This window comes from Schistocerca nitens, chromosome 2 (genome assembly GCF_023898315.1).
Source record: "Schistocerca nitens isolate TAMUIC-IGC-003100 chromosome 2, iqSchNite1.1, whole genome shotgun sequence".
Taxonomy (NCBI): domain Eukaryota; kingdom Metazoa; phylum Arthropoda; class Insecta; order Orthoptera; family Acrididae; genus Schistocerca; species Schistocerca nitens.
This window is the reverse complement of record NC_064615.1, coordinates 673,141,314-673,162,055: the sequence shown is the minus strand read 5'-3', so window position 1 is coordinate 673,162,055 and position 20,742 is coordinate 673,141,314. Positions and strand designations below refer to the sequence as shown.

The 20,742-nt window shown below is 43.1% G+C and overlaps 1 protein-coding gene across 1 annotated transcript in view; it reads right to left on the bottom strand.

The window, feature by feature from the left end:
• Positions 1-1,648: 1,648 nt before the first annotated feature.
• The window catches only part of LOC126235236 (uncharacterized), an 83,461-nt gene continuing 64,367 nt past the window's right edge, over positions 1,649-20,742 (bottom strand). Inside the window, exon 3 of the mRNA XM_049943968.1 lies at positions 1,649-2,193. Within this exon, the coding sequence (XP_049799925.1) occupies positions 1,649-2,193 (545 nt within the window). The remainder of the gene's footprint in view (positions 2,194-20,742) is intronic.

The following is a 20,742-nucleotide window of genomic DNA, read 5'->3' as shown; positions in this document are numbered from 1 at the left end:
ACTCACTGTCTTGTAGTGAGGCAAGTTACTTCTTCCAGGTGCTTTCTATGCGTAATAGTTATATGTACGTTGCCAAGTTGCATCCTCTTGAAAAGTACTGACATCAAATGGTTCAAATGGCTCTGAGCACTATGGGACTTAACATCTGAGGTCATCAGTCGCCTAGGACTTAGAACTAATTAAACCTAACTAACCTAAGGACAGCACACACATTCCTGTCCGAGGCAGGATTCGAGCCTGCGACCGTAGCAGTCGCGCAGTTCCTGACTGAAGCGCCTAGAACCGGTCGGCTAACAGCGGCCGGCTTAAAATTATCACTACAATACCCAATGGCTCCCTTAACACGAATTGAATCGGTAAATCGTTATGCGCGACAATCGGTTACGAGCCATTGTGTATAAAACCACGTGCGATCTTGATTTGTCGAGCTGGCAGTGGGGCACTGTCAACGGAACATTCATGGATTGCTGTGCTCAGATTAGCGCTCGTATTTTCCCTCCACACATTGTGCTCCATGTGGGTGAACTGTGAGGGACGCTCTTACAGCGGCATGACTACAGCTTTTTGTCCAGTGACAAATGAATTGTGTGAGGAAAGTAACAAGACTCACAACACTCCGAATGATCTGGTAACAATGTGTTGCTCTACTTGCGTAGATCGGTGTATTCATCCCCTCGAGATGCTGAGTCAGAATTTCAGCTCAGTTCAGCCTTGACGTGATTTTTGAGAGCGCCATCAGCGATGTTGTGTTTTTGTTGTGTGTTACGAAAGTGGAACAGCGAAACATAGAGCAACGTTATTCCATTAAGTATTGTGTTAAACTTGGGGAATCCGCGAATATGGTGTTTGAGAAGTTGAAACACGTCTACAGGGCACATACCTTATCAAGAGCATAAGTTTCTCGCTGGCACAAATCATTTTTGGGAAGTCGAGAACACGTTGAAGATGAACCTGATCAGGGAGGCCTTCAACTTCAAAAACGGACGAAAACGTCGAAAGTGGGCGTGCTCCTATGAGCTCAGACTGACATTTAACCGTATATGTGAATGAAGACTTTCTCGTGTACACTGCTGATGAAATCTACTCGGGCTTCCATCCGGGTAGCTGCATCAAAATCCGCGACGTTTCGATCAGTGTCATTCTCATCATTTTCTGGCGAATATGATGAAAATGGTGAGAATGACACTCATATAAACATTGCGGATTTTCGACGCAGCTACCCGGATGGAAGCCCGAGAAGATTTCATCAGTCAACCAAATATTTCACGAAGTTGTCCTTGAAAGGCTCAGGAAAAGGGTGACTCAAGTAAGACTGGACATTGCAGACAAGTGGATACTGCATCAGTACAACGCCCCATGTTACATGGCCACTTCCACCACAGAATTTTTGACCTCAAAATACATTCCTGTGGTTCCACACCCCCTATCCAACTGATCTGAGTATTTGCGTATTTTTACTTTTCTCGACTCCGGAGAATATTCAAAAGAATGTGAGGAGCATGTCAAAGGATCTTCGGCTTGTAGTCTTTCGGCGGCGCTGTCAAGACTGTAAACGACTATTCCACTGGTATATAGCTTCTTAAGGGAAGGGGAAAATATTGGTGTTCGAAAAAAATAAAGACTTCGGGACATAAAAAAATCAGTATCATTACTTTTCTGACACCCTCGTCGAGCTGTTTCGGTACCTTAGCATGTTGGCGCTGCCTTCCCAGGAAGACACTTGGTTCCCAGTAAGGTCCAGGTGTAAAGTGCGGTTGCCCGGCCCGAGCTGGCTACAACCGGGGATGGTGCGCAGACGGTTGTGGGCAAAGTTTAGATCGGCGGACCCCTGGACGTGCAGCTTCGGGAACTCTCGCAGCAGGTTGTGCGACGCGTCGAGCAGCTGCAGGTCGCGCAGCTCCTCGAGGGCGGCGCCCAGAGAGGGCAGCGCGTTCCCCGACACGTCTAGCTTGCGGACGGCGCGCACGCCGCGGAACGCCGCCGCCTGCAGGCAGCACAGGCCCGCGCCGCGCAGCACCAGCTGACGCAGGTGCGGCAGCGGCGGCAGCCAGCCCGACAGACCGCCCACGCGCGACCCAGACACGTCCAGAACCTCCAGCCGCTCCAGGAGCGACAGGCCCGCCGGCAGTGGCCGCAGCAGCACGTTGTCCCGCAGTGTCAGCTCCTCCACTCCAGGCATCATCACGTGAGCGTCTGTAAACGAAAAGGCGCCTGCCGCTGATGGCTTGGAGTCACCGAGGGTAAGTTCAGCACCCTTAATGTCGGCGCACAGTGGGCGTAAACCTAACGGAACCGAAACGCAGGCGACATCACTGTGTGAGGTTGCGCGGGTTTATTATTTTTTGCTTGCTTATTCTTGAATTGAGGACACTGTGTGAGGTGAAATGACATGTTTAATGTCGCAATATTTCTCACCACGTCACAGCTTTTCACACCGTTTTCAACTCGCCAACATAAAAACAGCGCTATGGATAACGCATCTTGCCAACATCAAAAAGTGAAATAAGTTTATAAACAACAACGTTAAATATTAACTTTCTTTCTTTCTTTCACTGGTGCCATGTCCCGCGCTGACACAGGGTCGGCATTGTTAGGAACGGATTTGGCAAGGTTAGTGGAAAGGGGTGGCCGGATGTCCTTCCTGCCGCCACCCTATAACCCCTGGGACAGAATTACTGTACCCCTGCTGTCTGCGTCTGGTGTAAGTCATGGAATAGTTCGAACATGTTCAGATGTCTGCGAGTCGTGTAACTGAGACGGAACGTGGGGACCAGCCCGGTATTCACCTAGCGGGATGTGGAAAACCGCCTAAGAACCACATCCAGGCTGGCCGGCACACCGGCCCTCGTCGTTAATCCGCCGGGCGGATTCGATCCGGGGCCGGCGCGCCTACCCGAGTCCAGGAAGCAGCGCGTTAGCGCGCTCGGCTACCCTGGCGGGTAACGTTAAATATTAACTCTCTGAAAGAAAATTAATCTTAAGCACAATATTATGAAAGTTTAATTGGAAGTTTCTTTACATTAATCCTAAGCACAATAATATGAAAGTTTAATTGGAGTTTAACTGGACTTTTCTTTACAAAACTGCTCCTACACATACGTTATGATGTTTGTCAGTACTACGAAAATCGTCCGATTCTGGTTCAATGTTCGGTACTATTTAGGATGACAATCAAGTCTACAGTGGATGGTTAATCAATTGACAAATTTGAGCGCAAGATTACCCAAGGCCACTCCAGTGGATGCAAGCTGGTGAGCCAATAAAGTTTACACCTCTGCACGCAGTATTTACCTTCAGCTGCGACGTGCTCTCTCCCACTGAAATTCCTACAAAACTAATCTGGCCTTTACTGAACTCTCCAGTAGAAACTTTCCCTACGTTTCTCGTTATGCAAGAAAACATGTACTCAGCCCTAGTCTTATTATGTGGCGATATACACGCGCATGGTTGGAGCAGCGTGCATGTTATAGTGCCCTCTCAGTTCTCACAAGAACAATTAACTAATTTGGCTGGTTCGTTTCTCCACAGTTGGAGCTAAATGTTGCTATAGCTAATTTTAGCTGGATTGCAGCCGCTGTGAATGCAGTGTCCACACCAATTTCTTCTCTGCATCGTACGGAGCGTTAAGCGCTCCGTTCTGCACTTGACGCCAGTTCAGAGAAGAGTCCCTACAAAATTTCTCTCTTGTCCTCTCATGGCAGAAATGCCTCCCTCCACTTGGGTTCCTTTTCCACATCGCAGCTTTTTTCGACCAATAGGAGCATTCCTCTCATTTTGTAGAAACACCTTCTACCAATCGCAACGTGCCTTCTATCAAACTGCATTGAAACTTCAGTAGTTTTCTCCTTCTAAGCGAGTTTCCGCCAATCGGACGTTTTGTGCCCGTTCTAGACCCCTAAAGTACACTGACCTTTCCGTTTGTGACACTCACTGGACGAAAATGCGTCACTTGCTTTTGTTCATCTCCCGTTGGAATTTCGAAACGCAGTTTTCTAAAGCTTCTTCTCTGCCCTTGTACCGATGCCCTCGCTACAGGCGGCCCTCCAGCTTGAATCACCTGGCCCAGGGTCGCTGTCCTCTTTCCTGCAACCCCTTCAAGTGGTTGCCGGCGTAACTCCCGCAGCGCGGTTTCGGTACGCCATTGTGGAGCTGGCTTTTCAAAACTAAAAGCGACTCGACTCGCGTTCGCTGTTCTACCTTCTGCTCAAAGGCATGCATTGTATAGGAATGGTGTGTTAATTACTGTCGATTGACTGCCATTCCTTTTTGCATTACATATTGATAGGCAAATGTTCTCATAACTGTCGATTTACGGTAGGTGACATCTTCACCTTCTCATTGAGATTTGTAAAGATCTCATGTAAGTTGCGAATCTGACCATTTATTCTGCCACCTTACAACTGTCATACGGTGGTTTGTTCACACTAAATGGAACGTCAACACAACGACACTCCACTCTACCCAATACTGAACAGTGAAATGAGATTATGAGAAATCTGTGTTACTAAATGGCTAGAAAAATACACAGTGCCAGTTGCAGGTCCCCTATGTGACGGCCATCATGGGCAACCAAAATTTTAACTTAAAGTATTGTTATACAAGGTGAAAATTAATAAAACCAAGAAGCTGCAGTCCTATGAATGTGTGTCCAGAAGCAGGCAGTGTGTGTGAAATGATAATAAATCCTCCCAGAATACAGTACAGAGCAACATCGCGTCCACATCATAAAACTTGTTCGAAGTGGCCTCCATGGGACTGCATGTGATAGGGATAGTAGTGGTTGTCATGCAGGATGCACATAATCACACTTACAGCATGTTGGCCTGCCAGTTGCCTGTGGCTTATACGAGGGTTCGTCTCAATGGCCTGTAGAACCCAGTTCTCCAAATCTGCTGTACACAGTCTGCCGCCTCCTTGCACGTTCGTCTATCTGAAAGGACCCCTGATCACTCAAACGCCTAAAACGAGTTATGTGATGTGGTTGAAGTCTGTGAGGGTACTTGTTTTGGTATAGCTGAGCTGCCTCTCGAACGTTTCCATATACTTGGCCGTACACAAACACCATCTCGGCTTGTTTCCGATATCAATACCAGACTATTCCTGCTGCTTACAGTACGCTGCGTCAATCACACAGCCCGCAACACATAAGCAACACGTGACACATGGTCAGAGGATCTGACATTTGTCAGTGCCATCTACCGTGGCAACAATGCATTTCTGGACACATGTTCATAAGACATTTTTTTCCTCAGTTTCCAGTGGGGAGTCCATCCCGCAGTTTCTCGTTTTTATCAATGTTCACCATTTATATACAGGGTATCCCAAGAAATCACCGACAAGCTGATTAGTTTTCAAGAAGGAACTGACATCCGGAAATGCACGGCTTGGGTGCTGGAGAACATCGAACTCTGACATGGGTGTGTGTTCTACATTACAATAACCCCACAAGAACCACATTATGTATGCTGTCTACATTACAAATGGGCTTCAAACTGTACATGCTACAGCAATGCAGGTGGAGCTGAACCGCCGGCCGCTGGTGGCCGAGCGGTTCTGGCGCTACAGTCTGGAACCGCGCGACCGCTACGGTCGCAGGTTCGAATCCTGCCTCGGGCATGTATGTGTGTGTTGTCCTTAGGTTAGTTAGGTTTAAGTAGTTCTAAGTTCTAGGGGACTTATGACCTCAGCAGTTGAGTCCCATAGTGCTCAGAGCCATTTGAACCATTTGGAGCTGAACCTCACGCACACGAGTCAGTATGTGGGACTGTTTTTGAAGTGTTTCAGTCACTATGTAGACTCGAGCAATAAGGTCCTCCGCTATCATAACAAGTACGTCGTACACCATATTCTTCATCGGTCCTGTTAGTCTGCTTGGCAGTAGCTATGGTCCAATGATAACCAATTATTTTGGCCCATATGTAAATACTGATCCTGTGTTGGTCAGTTTCAATCACCTGTGCACACGGATTTTCGTCCACCCAACCATGCATGACATGCAAGTTAATATGCTATCTCTAGTAAACGTCCATTCATCTGTGAATAACACCAAGCTCGGTAATTTTAGACGCAGTATGCATTGTTGTAGATACTACGGCACAAACTAGAACTGTTGTCGGTAGTCCTCCATCAATACTGCCTGAGCTTTCTGCGGATGGTGTGGGTGGATACCGTTGTTCAGGGACAACATGGTACTTTTGCCCGTGTTCAGTGCATGTGCCACCTAGCAAGTGCTGGTGGCTGGGTCCTCATCGAACATTGTCAGCACATCAGCAACCAACATTGTGTTCCAGCCGATGGTGGACGACCTGCATCAGGTTTCAGCATATACCACAGGGCAAATAGTAGGTTCAAAAATGGTTCAAATGGCTCTGAGCACTATGGGACTCAACTGCTGAGGTCATTAGTCCCCTAGAACTTAGAACTAGTTAAACCTAACTAACCTAAGGACATCACAAACATCCATGCCCGAGGCAGGATTCGAACCTGCGACCGCAGCGGTCTTGCGGTTCCAGACTGCAGCGCCTTTAACCGCACGGCCACTTCGGCCGGCGCAAATAGTAGGCTGAGGATAGTATTTCGCAAGTACGAAGCACAAAGTGCTACTATTTTTCTCTACAATAGACACACCTCAGGCAGAGAATACCTACGTGCAACTTTCCGGCTTCTCTGAGGCATCCCTCTATAGTCGCAAACATGGAATTATGTGCAGTACATGTGTTTGGAAAGCGTACCATATACAGTCTTGCAGCAGCTGTCCCATTGCAGTCCGCTTTGCCATACGCAAGCACCATGCTGGTCACTGCTGCCGGTACACATCACATTGTTGCCAACAACGTTATGCAATGGCGGACCACATAAGGTCCGCAGTAGGATGCGCACAAGGTCTGTGTGGAGGATTGTAGCGCATGTGCACGAATATTATTAGCCTCAGGTCGTCCACCCACAACACACAGATTTCTAAATAGTTGCATCCGTTCTGTATTCAAACACTAAAATGAATTCGAGCAGTCCGTCACAACCAATCTTTCTCATACTTCGGTGATCTCCAGCACCCAGACTCTGCATCTCCAGATATGGGTTCCTTTTCGAAAATAAATCAGTTTTTCTTCATGCTCAACACACTAAGCGCAGTCGGTTTTGTTTTCTGTGACACCCATTATACATTTGAAGTTCATAGGAACAGCTGTAGCGATTTTGATCCAGTTTTGAATAATACATACACTGATACACGAGAGAGGTTTTTGTATGTAAGTTACAAATATTTCGCACAGATTGTCCGAATTTTGATGAATTAAACCGCTGGGTAATATTTTCCACTTTGTCTTTTATCTTAGCATTCATCTCTCAGTGATATGGAGATACGCATTTCAAAATGTGGCTACAGTTTCAGGTTATCAGTTTCTGCTTCTCTCAGATTACCAATTGGAATTCACTGCAAATTGTTCGAACAATGCGCAGCGAGTTACTAATCTTTAAGGTAGCGTAATAAATCGCCCATTAACGAAAAGATAAACACCTAATCATCAGGCTGTGATGAGACACAGTTTAAAATATTTTTAACCAATAATTTACCTATAGTTGCTTGACAAAAACTGCATAGCAAAAAACATGTGAATCCAAGATATGCCTTGTTTTATTTTTTTATGCTACAAGTAAAACCTTTCTGTAACTTCAACAACTTCACTCCGTTCACATACAGTAAGTCCTTTCAGCAGCGCAGATTTCTGCCTTCCTTGAAGCAAATCAAGATGTATGTATGATTGTTTGCATAGCACGGTGAAGAAACCTGTCACAAAGAGCCCATGACAAAGAACTGCGCCAATGAGTCTCAAGAAGGCATCACAGTGCTTAGTAAGCTTCTCAATAGGAATGTTGTAACATGAGCTATACATGTACAACACACGTGTTTTTTTATTATTTTTTCTTTAATTTGTTCGCCTCATCCAGCCTTCGATACACACACACACACACACACACACACACACACACACACACACACACGATTTCCGCCAATCCAATATGTAACCCACAACATGCATGCCTCCAGACAAATTTCCTGCCATGAGCTGCTTACATCGCTCCAGTTATGTGGAACTGATGATATTCAGTTACTTAACGTTGTTATCAGAAATTTATTTGTAGCTCTAAGCATGACGCACAAAGAAAATACGCTACCATTACAGTGTGGTGTCTGTTCTTTCAGACATGTCCGGAAGAACAGATACCAACGACAGACTTCGCCTGCCTTACTTTCATAACTAAATGAAAATTTTTATGATACAGCAGCTTTGAGCATTGAAATAATTCAACAGCTGCACCTGAAAATTTGTGACCGGACAGAGAACTGAACCCCGTTGCCCCACTTCTCTAGAGCAGTTGCCTAAACTGCCCAGTCAATCAGACACCCCCCTCCCCCACAATCCAACTCAAATACCCAAGTGCTGCTCACCACTGATGTTGTGACCCCATTCATTTCCCCCCAATGCTCACAGCCTCACTATATTCCCACAAATACATCCACACTGGAAAAGTCATACTCCCATCAAGGCGTATCTACACAATTACATGTGTGGCGTCTGTTCTTTCAGACCATTCTAGTGAACTGGAGCACCTGCATTAGAGTCCTAGTCCGGCTCAAATTTTGAGGTGCAGTTATTGAATTATTTCAATGCCCAAAGCAGCAACATTATACAAATTTGTCTTTAGTTACAAAATACGCTATGTCAGACAAATCATGTGACAGTAAGTTTATGTACTTATATGCAAAGCAAAACAGGGTCACCGGTTTCATATAATTATTGTCATAATCTTTTAAGATGTATAATCTTACTTTAAAGTTTTAAAACCGTAACACAAATATGAAAGTTGGAAACTATATACACACAACAAAAAATGTTTTGCATCACCTCGGTTCCGAGAGTTCCGGAACCAGTATAGAAAATTGGAACGGAGATCAACATAAACGTCATTTCCGCCCTTTTTATTGCTCATGACAACCACACATTGCATGTTGCACTCCCATACAGCGAGACCTTCAGAGGTGGTGGTCCAGATTGCTGTACACACCGGTACCTCTAGTACCCAGTAGGACGTCATCTTGCATTGATGCACGCCTGTATTCATTGTGGCATACTATCCACAAGTTCAACAAGGCACTGTTTGTCCAGATTGTCCCACTCCTCAACGTCGATTCGGTGTAGATCCCTCAGAGTGGTTGGTGTGTCACGTCGTCCATAAACAGCCCTCTTCAATCTATCCCAGGCACGTTCGATAGAGTTCATGTCTGGAGAACATACTGGCCACTCTAGTCGAGCGATGTCGCTATCCTGAAGGAAGTAATTCACAAGATGTGCACGATGTAGCAAATTTTTCGTCCATGAAGAAGAACGCCTCGCCAATATGCTGCCGATATGGTTGCACTATCAGTCGGAGGATGGCATTCACGCATCGTACAGTTGTTACAGCGCCTTCCATGCCTACCAGCGGCGTACGTCGGCCCCACATAATGCCACCCCAAAACATCAGGGAACCTCCACCTTGCTGCACTCGCTGGACAGGTGTTCAGCCTGACCGGTTTGCCTCCAAACACGTCTCCGACGATTGTCTGGTTGATAATCTACAGGTAGCGGTCATCCACTGCAGTAGTAGCCCTTAGGCGGCCTGAGCGAGGCTTGTCATTGAGAGTTACTGTCTCTCTGTATCTCCACCATGTCCGAACAACGTCGCTTAGGTTCACACCGAGACACCTGCACACTTCCCATGTTCAGACACCTTCCTGGCACACACTAACAATGCGGACGCGATCGGACCGCGGTATTGACCGTCTAGGCGTTGTTGAACTACATACAACACGAGCTGTGTACCTCATTCCTGGTGAAATGACTGGAACCGATCGGCTGTCGGACCCACTCCGTGTAACAGGCGCTGCTCATGCATGGTTGTTTACATCTTTGGGCGGGTTTAGTGACGTCTCTGAACAGTCAAAGGGACTGTGTCCGTGATACAATATCCACAGTCAACGTCTATCTTCAGGAGTTCTGGGAACCGGGCGATGCAAAACTTTTTTTGATATATATAGTCTTGAGGAAGCGTAACACAAAGCGCACACATTACCCAAACTGTATACATCCAGTATTTGAAAATGTGAGTTAGCAACTTCCAACAAACGTTCCACATAATTTCAAAGTATTCAGTATCTTTTTCTGGCTGAAACTCCCACAGAGAAAAACTGTTGCTTATTATCTTTTCGATTATCGTGCCATAAATCTCAGTATTATTCACACCATCTTAATTTATTACTTCTTTTTACTAACCCTGTTCCCAACACGTTTTGCGGGTAGCATCCACATACAGTGATCGGCCTCAACTTTCCATCGACCTGCTACCGATATTAACCCAGCCAGGTGATACCAGCCAGTATCAGCTAGCGTGGAATGACTGCTTCTCAGACACACGCACGATGCACGTAGTATCAGTGAACATGCTGTTCATGTGTAGAATGGGGACCGGAGGCAGATTGTGATGGCTTGGAGGATCGGCACGAGCGTTTCGGAAACTGCACGCCTTGATAGGTGTTCGAGGAGGATGTGCTGCTTGTCTTCAACACATGGCGAAAAGAAGGTGAAATCATATCCAGACGTTGTGGGGTTGCGCAGCCACCCCTCGTTACAGATGTCAGACGTTGTAGCTGGGCAGACTGGTAAAAGAGGACAGGCGGCGAACTATGGGGGAACTAACATCAGACTTTAATGCTGGGCATAGTACAAGTGTGTCTGAACACGCAGTGCACTGAACACTCCTAACGAGGGCCTCCGCAGCCGCCAATGTTAACACGATGACAACGGTAACTGCGACTGATATGCTGAAATGGGCACGTGAGCATCGGCGCTGGACATTGGCGCAGTGGCATAGCGTTGCATGGTCTAATGAGTCCTGATACCTTCTTCATCACGCCGATGGGAGGGCGCAAACTCATCGTCTTCCAGGGAAACGATTCGTTGACACCTATACTACGTGATGCGGCAGCGGCTCCATCATGCTCTGGGGACCATTCTCGTGGACATCCATGAATCCAGTGGTATTCGTGCACGAAACCATGATGGCCAAGGAGTATCGTACACTGATTGCAGACTACGCATGACGATCATGGGTCCTGACGGCAGTGGCATTTACGGGAATTGGGTGAGTAGTGTGTGCAGAAATTTTGCAAACTCCCTCCAGCGCCCTGTTTGGGCCTCGTTGCTTTCATTCCACGACACACCGTAACTGTTATCCGTTCCAGAGGTGGCAAACCTGCTATTAGGTAGGTGGACATAATGTTGTGGCTCATCAGTGTATTTCGTTGAACATTTGTAATAAAATTATGTCATTGTATGACACATAGTTCCGCAGATAAGTCGTCACAAACACTGAGATGCGTGAAAAACCAGTTCTTTGTGTTTTATACATTGCAGTTTGACTCTAAAGAATTGGTGGGTAGAGAGGGGGTCGCTGATGAAACACTATAGAAAAGGTAAAAAATGTACACAACTGTTGAGGCTGTTATACACTGATGAAAACATTATGTCCACTGCCCACTGGGTGGTTGTATGCTGTTTGGTGGCCCTGAGGTCCTGTGACGCGGTAAAAGAGGTATATGAGCGGAGAAAAGCCGAATAGGGAATCGTTCCAGCGACGATAAGCTGTGCAAATGCGGAAATCCACCGACTTAAGCGACTTTGACAAAAGCCAGATTGTTGTGGCCCCGTGCATGGGAGTGAGCATGGAGGAAACGGCGATGATGGTTGTCTGTTCGTGTCCGCGTGCTACTGTTATAAGGATCTGTGGAACGTGGTTGAAGAGTCACTACCGACTCGCGATCTTCGGACATTTGTTTAAAGAGTTTTCTGAGGTTTCTCCAGCAAGAGTGTGTTTCATTTTATCTTTTCATTATTCGTGTACCTTAACATCCACCCATATGCATACTGGACCTGTAAGGTCTTTTTTGGTCCTGTGGAATGCCCAATCAAAAAGCACACACAGTTAACATATAACCATTTTCTCTCCAAATACAAGCCATGACTAGACGTTCGGGATCTATATGTACCACATTTCCATCCATAGGGCGATTGTCTTCCTTTATCTTAAATTTATCTTCATACCACAGCACAGAGGAGTTGTGTGCATCAACTCACTTATCTGATACAAGATGCACAGTCATACAGAGCAGAAAAAACTACATTCGCTGAAGAAAATACTTAAGTAGAGAGAGCTTCGTGTACTGATACGACACAGGCACTGTCTTTTACGTTGTGTGGGAAACAATACCCCTGCACATACGCTGTGGCCAACACATGACGCTGCAGGCCATTGCTCAGACAATGCCACAATTGGCACATTACCTTTAACTGCGAATTAACCAGACGTGTTAGCAGCAGTCTCAACCCCGCGAAAACTATTGCATTATTTAGTGCTTCATACTGCTGTATCAGCAGCAATGGTTCAGAGAGCTCTAAACAAACTCAGACTGAAATCTTAAAAAGTAAAGATAGTGCATAGTAGCGGATCTGTACCATTACTGACCCTCTGATTTATGACCTTTATGTAGTCAAACACCAACTGTCACTTTGAAGGTAACCTCATCACCATTACCTCTCCCCATAGCCCACTTGTGTTCTTATCCAGTATTTATTTAGCAGTTAATAGCTATAATTTATGACACACAATGAAAACATTGTTTTATCTATATTTATGTAACCTTATCATAATTAGAATAAGTCATGACACGAAAATGGTCGACATTCTACGATATTGTTATCAGGCTGCTGACACCAAGACATTTCTTTCGGCACGTAAAAACAATGGAAAATTAAAAAAAGAATCCATGTAGGATCGTTCCTACAGATAAGTACCGTTAAAAAATAGACATTGCAGATCACACACAAAACATCACCAAATTACACTAATATGCCATGTTTATAAAATGTCCCACAGTTGTGTTGTTAGTGCAATCACTAGGATAGGATAGGAACAATAACATCTCTGTTTAAAACAGGTAAAACTGCGGGAGGGCGTCTTATATGGTCTGATGTATAAGTAAATCTATTGGCACCTTCACCGCCATGCCTCTACACTGGAGGCTTCGCTGGCCAGTGCCTCACCATTCCACCACATCTTGCATACTAGCCACCAGATGCTGCTTAAGTATGGTGTGATCACCAGTCTTAAACGTGATCTGATTTTATAAATGTAATATTCCCATCAATGAGACATTATTATTAACATTGCATCATCTGGACACACGTGATATCCTTACAGTGTTGTCCTGTATGGAACTCTACACACATTCGGTCACAAACTGCAAGAAAAGGACCCCCTTTTATATTGTGGTATAGTTCTATTTGCCAATGTGTGATACATGATTTAGCATTATGTACATGCATTTTTTAAGCAAGTACAACTAATGGAGTCACCACACAAGATTAGATATTAGAACTACTACTCACACAGAATCATTCTCAAATGTCCGCATACAAAAATGCATACAGATTTGTTTCAGTTGTAGTAATAATTTTTATTCCATCCATATGATAAAAGAGGTGGCAAGGTATCATATTGAATCAGATGTGTAACACAGATTTACACCATTCCATTGACAGTATATCCTCTCATCAATAGTAAATTGTATAGTAATGCCCCACATTTTAAGTTAGTAATAATTATGAATTTCTCTAAATAACATCTGCATGTAAAAAGAAAAAGTAGGATGATATGCTGTGGCTAGTCTGTAGAACAGCGCTAAAGCCACAGATAAGTGTGAATCGTGGACAATGTTGTATTATCTGATGAAACAGAATATGTGGCAAATCTATATGAAAAGAAATCGTTTGTGCTATGCCTGTCAGTTCCCTTTTAGAGTATTGCTGTATGATACTGCTTTTCCCTATATAATAGCCATTAACAAATGTTCCATTAAAACTGGAGTATTAGATATACAGAGCATATCCATCCCCAACTTTCACTTCCTGGTTTTTAAATGAAATTTGTTATTGGTTGCAGCACTTTAGCTTCTCATTCTTTAATAGTTACTGCTCAGTTTTGTAGCTGTGTTGTGGATAAGCCACAAACAAATTAACTAAGTAAGGTGATTTTATTTACAATCAGAGATCTGTAATCATACTTGTATGTTATGAAGAGCAATCTGTGTTTGCTTTGTACACATGTCATTACTCTCCACCCTAAAACACCTGCATGGGGGGGGGGGGGATGTTGTGGTGTATACTGTATATGTATTGAACTTACATATTGTAGCCTTTGTGTAGCAAAGGGACACATAGTACTAAGACCCAATTTATTTGCAAGATTTTTGATAATTGTCAACACATACAGAAATTAATGACTGTCTGGTAAGAGTCCTTCACTATAAAATGTGTGGAGTTGCAGGTCAGAGATGCATGTTTGGTACTAACACATTAAAAATGTAGTTACAAGAAGAGAAGGAAACCATTCATAAAATAAAGCATTCGTGCTTTCTTAGTGAAAGGGCTTTGCCCCTTTCCCTCTGCAGAGAAGGAAGTAGTTTCTTGACTGCTCTGCAGGGAAAGAGAGTGAAGCTGATGTACTTTTAAAAAATCATTCATCTGCCAGTGCTGTGTATCATACAGAGACACGGTTAGAATTTTCAGTAGGTGTGGTATTCTACTACATATCTCTAAGGTTTTCGAACCAAGATTTTACTGCCAATAGAATATTTTGCGACAACTGTTTTGCTGTAAGATGGCGATGTATGGAGTTATAAATGGCAGCTTTAGATGATATTCTTTAAGCAGAAAGAAGCAAATCAGAACACTTGATAACATCGAAAAGTTGGCTATCGAATCGCAAAAAGTGCTTGAAATTATGCACAATGTCCAGTCCTCCACAGTTAGATACAATGTAACCATCCTTCTTAAGCAGTTCCAAATTCAAGTGGAGGTTTAAAAGTACATTTTTGTTACAATCTTTAATGTATTAAATATCCTCGAATCCGTTATTTTCTGATAGTACGCCTATGTGGAAAATTTCATTTGCAAATTTCATAAAGTGCAGATGTCTTATACTCCCACAATATCCATATTTTTTCCATATGCGGTGTTTTAAACCATTTATAAGCCTTGCTTATACACCAGTGGACTATGATAAAAACAATATTGTTTAGTAAGGGCACTTTATAACATCGATAAATCCGCTACCAAATCGTAAATAGTGTTTGAGTTTGTGTTATCGATTTTCACATTAAGTAATTAAAACTATTCTTGTGTGATGCATATTAGCATCTCTATCCCTGTACTCTTATGTACAGAGCTAGAGTTTCTTCAATTTACCAAGCAGTTGGCCGGCCGAAGTGGCCGTGCGGTTAAAGGCGCTGCAGTCTGGAACCGCAAGACCGCTACGGTCGCAGGTTCGAATCCTGCCTCGGGCATGGATGTTTGTGATGTCCTTAGGTTAGTTAGGTTTAACTAGTTCTAAGTTCTAGGGGACTGATAACCTCAGCAGTTGAGTCCCATAGTGCTCAGAGCCATTTGAACCATTTTACCAAGCAGTTGGCTGTTTCGCAGCTTACTCCACGTTAGAAGCGCTTAACAGGTGACATATTGTAAATACTGCTAGGTAGTGTGAAAAACACATATCATGACCGTCGCAATATAAATAGCAGTTCAATACTATGCTCCGAGCCAGGAAGATAGATACCTGATCATTTCATAAGATCACTAAAATGTGTCGGAAATGTCGGTGTCACATTGTCTTATTAAAGATTTATGTTGCCACCACAGCAGTATGTTAGGACAGGGAAGTGGATTTTCTAGGATTAAGGAGTTGTAGTTACTTGGATATTTTATATCAATTACACAAACTTCCACACATGGCTTAGACATCCACATTAGCTCTTGCAATTGCTGCACTGTGGGTTGGTGTACATAATTATACAGCATTCTGCTAACTCTGCTGTAGGATTTGTGACTGTGTATCACTAATGCAATGTAAAGTATGAACATCCAAAATGCCTGCATATCTTTCATGTCTCTTGTGTCTGAAGTATAATGTAAAATAATTTTTACTGCTATATGTCACAGCAGTAATGTGGCTTTTTTATTTATTTATTTATTTCCTGTAGCACTTTGAAAATATAGCGGATTTCCACACTGATACACAGTACCCCAATTGTGGCAACATATGAGCCATGTATATTTTTCTACTGCCATAAAATAATTGAATTGTTATAGTAGTTCAGTCACCTTTCTGGAGAGGGTAACAACAGATTTTTAATTGTTATAATTTTATGGTAATTTCTCTTTTTTAAGATATGTGGAATAAAATTGTCCCTAGGACCAACTCCTAATTCAGAAATATCTGTATTTGATGGTATTGTGGAGAAGAATGTCCTGGGCTGAGAAAAATATGTTTCTCCATTTTTTATATAATATCTTTGTATAATACTAATGCCAATGGCATGGCAGTGTGGTAATACCGTTTCCCATTAGAACACCAGAGTTGAGCGCATTTAGGCTTGGTTAGCAAGATGATGGGTTACGCTCTGGGTCTACTGAGTGCTGTGGCAAGTGGAGCTACTTGGTTGAGAAGTATCGGCTCCAATCACGAAAGCCGACCTTGGCCAGGAGAGAGGTGTGCTGACCACATGCCCCTCCATATTAACATCCAGTAACATGTATTGGCTCAGGATGATATGGCGGTCAGTTGGTACCACTACGGCATGTTCGGACAGAGTTTGAGTTTTGAGTTTAATACTTATATTGTCTTTGTTGGAGTCTGCATAACAATCTTCACACAGTTTACAGATAAAGATAACTATAAGCAGACAGAGCATAGTTTATAATATTTCCTCGGTCTTGATACCCCAGTTAACTTTCGTGTGTTCTTATTTCCTCAGCAAATAATTTGCTGGGCGTTGGTAAATACAACAGACAGCTCTTTTGTAAGCTATTTGATAATTTACAGTGTGAAGAACTGATTGGCACCGAGTACAGCAGATCATATTTTTAAAAAATACTGTTTTTTGGCGTTTAGTATACTTAAACAGTCCTCCACAGGGTGCAACACGCAAAATCCGATTCAGAGCTATAAATCATAGCCTGTAGTCCGATAATACCATGTTCTTTAGCCAAGGAAGATGTAGAAGTTTGTAGCAGATGTGTGTCAGTGCACTTCATAAAATTCATAAAATGGTTTCCGATAACTTTGTTCACTCCTGGGACTGAGATTTGACATATAAATTAGTTATATCTTTGCTCTACACTTAGAGCTTGTCCACATTACTCACATTTACATAACTTACAATAACATCACTGTTTTACTAGCAGTCTTCTTATTGGACAGGAACTTGTGGTTTTGATGTCAAATAATCACACTTCTCCATTTTCCTCAAACTCACAGTAGATTTTTTTCTTACACGCAGATCCATAAGGTAACAGTCGTCTAAAAGTTGCTGCTGCAATAGTCGAGTCAGTTGGTGCATTGGAACATCCATTTAACGTATGCCAGTTATATTTTATATGGTCTAGTCACAAAAATTTGTATATTGCGTCGAAACGGCTTCTACCCAGTATATCTCTTGCTGCTGTAGTATTGTTCCTGTGTAGTTGAAATGTAAGTTTCGTCTTGACACCATGTCGCTATAGTGTTTAGCCTTTCCTCTATTAAAATCAAATGTGATGTCATGCTTCCATTATATCTAGTACTTACATTAAGGCCCATAGTTTCTTCCGCAAAGTCCGATTATCCCTACTGTATAATGCTTTTTTTCTAAGTGTATCTAGAAAATATGGGTAATAATACTAAAGCAGAGTCTGAAAAGATTCTAAGATTTGGGTGTAGGTAACATAATATATAGTCCGAAATCGTAGTGAATGCTTTCTCTGAAAATTATTTTGAACAGTTAGTTCAGGAGCCCAATCGAAGTGGAAATGTTCACGAAAACATATTGACCTCTTAGCAATAAATAATCTACGGCAAACAGACAGATAGAGGAATTAGTGTAACAAGGTCGTTGTAACAACACTGGATACCGTAACATCCAAATCCACGAAAAACAAATGCAAAACATATATAGTTAAAAAAGCAGATAAAAATTCGCAATACGCCATCCTAAGAGACACTTTCCAATCCTTCCAATCTGACTATGTTTTCATAGACCAAATGTGGATTGCATGTAGAGAAATAATATCGGCGGTACTTAAGAGATATATACGAAATAAACCGATAAGAGATGGAACTGATCCCGCATGGTACACTGAACATGTCAGAACACTATTGCAGAAGTTACGAAAAAGGTATGCCAAATTTAAAAGAACACAAAATCCCCACGCTTGCTGAAGTTTTACGGAGACTTGAGATTTAGCGTGAACTTCAGTGCTTTCCGCATTGAATTCGGTCTCAAAATGTGGTAGAAAATCCAAAGAGAAACTGGTCAGTTGTAAAGTACAGCAGCGGCATGAAGTAATCAGTATCACTGTGTCTAATAGCAAAGGTAATGCTACTGATGGGTGTGCCACCAAATCAGTGTTACTAAACAAGGTTTCAATAATTCCTTCACGAAAGAAGACGAAATATATATTCCATATTTCAAATCAAGAAAAACTCTTAACATGGATAACTTAGATGTAGATGTCCTCGGTGCAGTGAAGCAGCTTAAATCCCATAGCAAAGACTAGGCCCCTGTCCAGAATGTCTACCAATCAAGTTCATCTCAGGGAATGGTGACACAGTGGCTGCAATACTCAGCAATCATATGCAAGCGTTCGCCTGTCGAGAGATCGGTACCTGAAGAGTGGGAATTTCCACAGGTGACACCAATACTCAAACAAGGAAATGGGAGTAATCCGCTGAATTCCAGACCCATATTACTAACGTCGATATGCGGTAGGATTTTGGAGCACATATTGTGTTCAAGGTTTATGAATTACCTCGAGGAAAACCATATATTGACAATTGACGGATTCAGAATATATCGTTACTACGATACACAACTAGCTTTTTGCTATCTCGAAGTAATGAGTGCTATCGAAATGTGGCTTTTGACACCGTTCCGGACACACAATTTTTAAGCAAATAGCGTACCTACGGAGTATCGTCTCAGTTGTTCGACTTGATTCGTTATTTGCTGCCGGAAGGGTCACAATTCGTAGTAATTGAAGGCAAAATCATCGAATAAAATATAAGTAACGTCTGGCTTTCCCCAATGAAGTGTTATAGGTCCTCCGTTGTTCCTGTTCTATATGAATGATTTAAGACACAATCTGAGCAGCCCTCTTAGATGGTTTACAGATGACGCTGTCATTTACAGTGTTGTGAAGTCATCATATGACCAACAACGATTGAAAAACAATTCAGACAAGATATCTGTATGATGCAAAATGTGACAATTTACTCTAAATAATGAAAAGTGTGGAGTCATTCACGTGCATACAAAAATAAATCCGCTAAATTTCCGTTACCTGACAATTTTAAAGGCTGTGAGTTCAATTATATATTTATGGTTTACAGTTTCGAATAACTTGAACTGGAACGATCACATAGATGTTTTAGGGAAAGCGAAATAAAGACTGCTATTGATTGACGTAACACTTAGAAAACGCAACGGGTCTACTAAAGAGACATCCTACACCACGCTTGTCCGTCCCTTCTGCAGCGCGATGTGGGATCCGCATCAGGGAGGACATCGGAAATGTTCAAAGCAGGGCCGCACATTTTGTATTAACGCGAAATGGGGAGAGAGAGCCACGTATATGATCCGCGATTTGTGGTGACAACAATTAAAACAGAGATTTTTTTCGTTGCGACAGGGTATTGTTACGAAATTTCAGTCACCAACTTTCTCTTCCGAATGCGAAAATATTTTGTTGGAAAAGTTTTGAAGGTGGTTAGATGAACACTCAGCCCGGCGTTTAGTTGTGAATAACAGAGTAACCATACAGACACAGATGTAGCAGTGTCCGCTGAAACGTCTCTGTGGAGTCGTTCCACAGACGCTTGTCTCACTGGATTCTGTTCCGTCCACCGCCTGATTGCGGTTTAATTTGTTAACTCTTCCAGAAAGACTGAGCAATCAAAGTAACGCTTATTAAATGATATTAAGTTTGATTTTTGACCTGTATTTATTACGTTTTTCCCTTCACCCTACCCTTTTTGTGGGTGAATGTGACTTAATGAGTGTTTATACGAGTGGTTTCGGGTTTCTTTCGTGGGGGACGCTGAGTTGGTTGTCGTCTGCTAGGAACAGGTGATGTTTGCTTCTCGTTTGGAGGGTAGCACAGGATGACCAACTTAGGATCGCAGTACCTGGACAGAGAGGTTTACCCCTTTTACTCTGAGGTTGGTTTGTCTGTCAGGTTGGTGGCGGAAGCCTACCCCTCTGGTAGCTTCCGTTGCACCGGTAGTTAGGCGAAGCTCGGTGGAGAAAGGACACTCTGCAGCTAGCGGTTGGTGAGTACAGTTCGTAGCTCCTAGAGAGGGTTTCTGCCTTGCCGAGTTAATTTTATTTCGTGACGGCCAAATCATTCTGCTATTGCACCACTAAAATTTCTTACATTTTTGCCTGGTTTAATGTCTAATTTCTGAACAGTTATCTTGTAATCAAGTTTACCACGTACTAAAGTTCGGCCGTTCGTAAGCGACAGTTGCGGATTCCATGTCGTATATCTACTAGACAACCTTGCGAATTGGATAAATGTCTTTCCAAGCTAGTGCAGGGGCATAATGGTGATACGT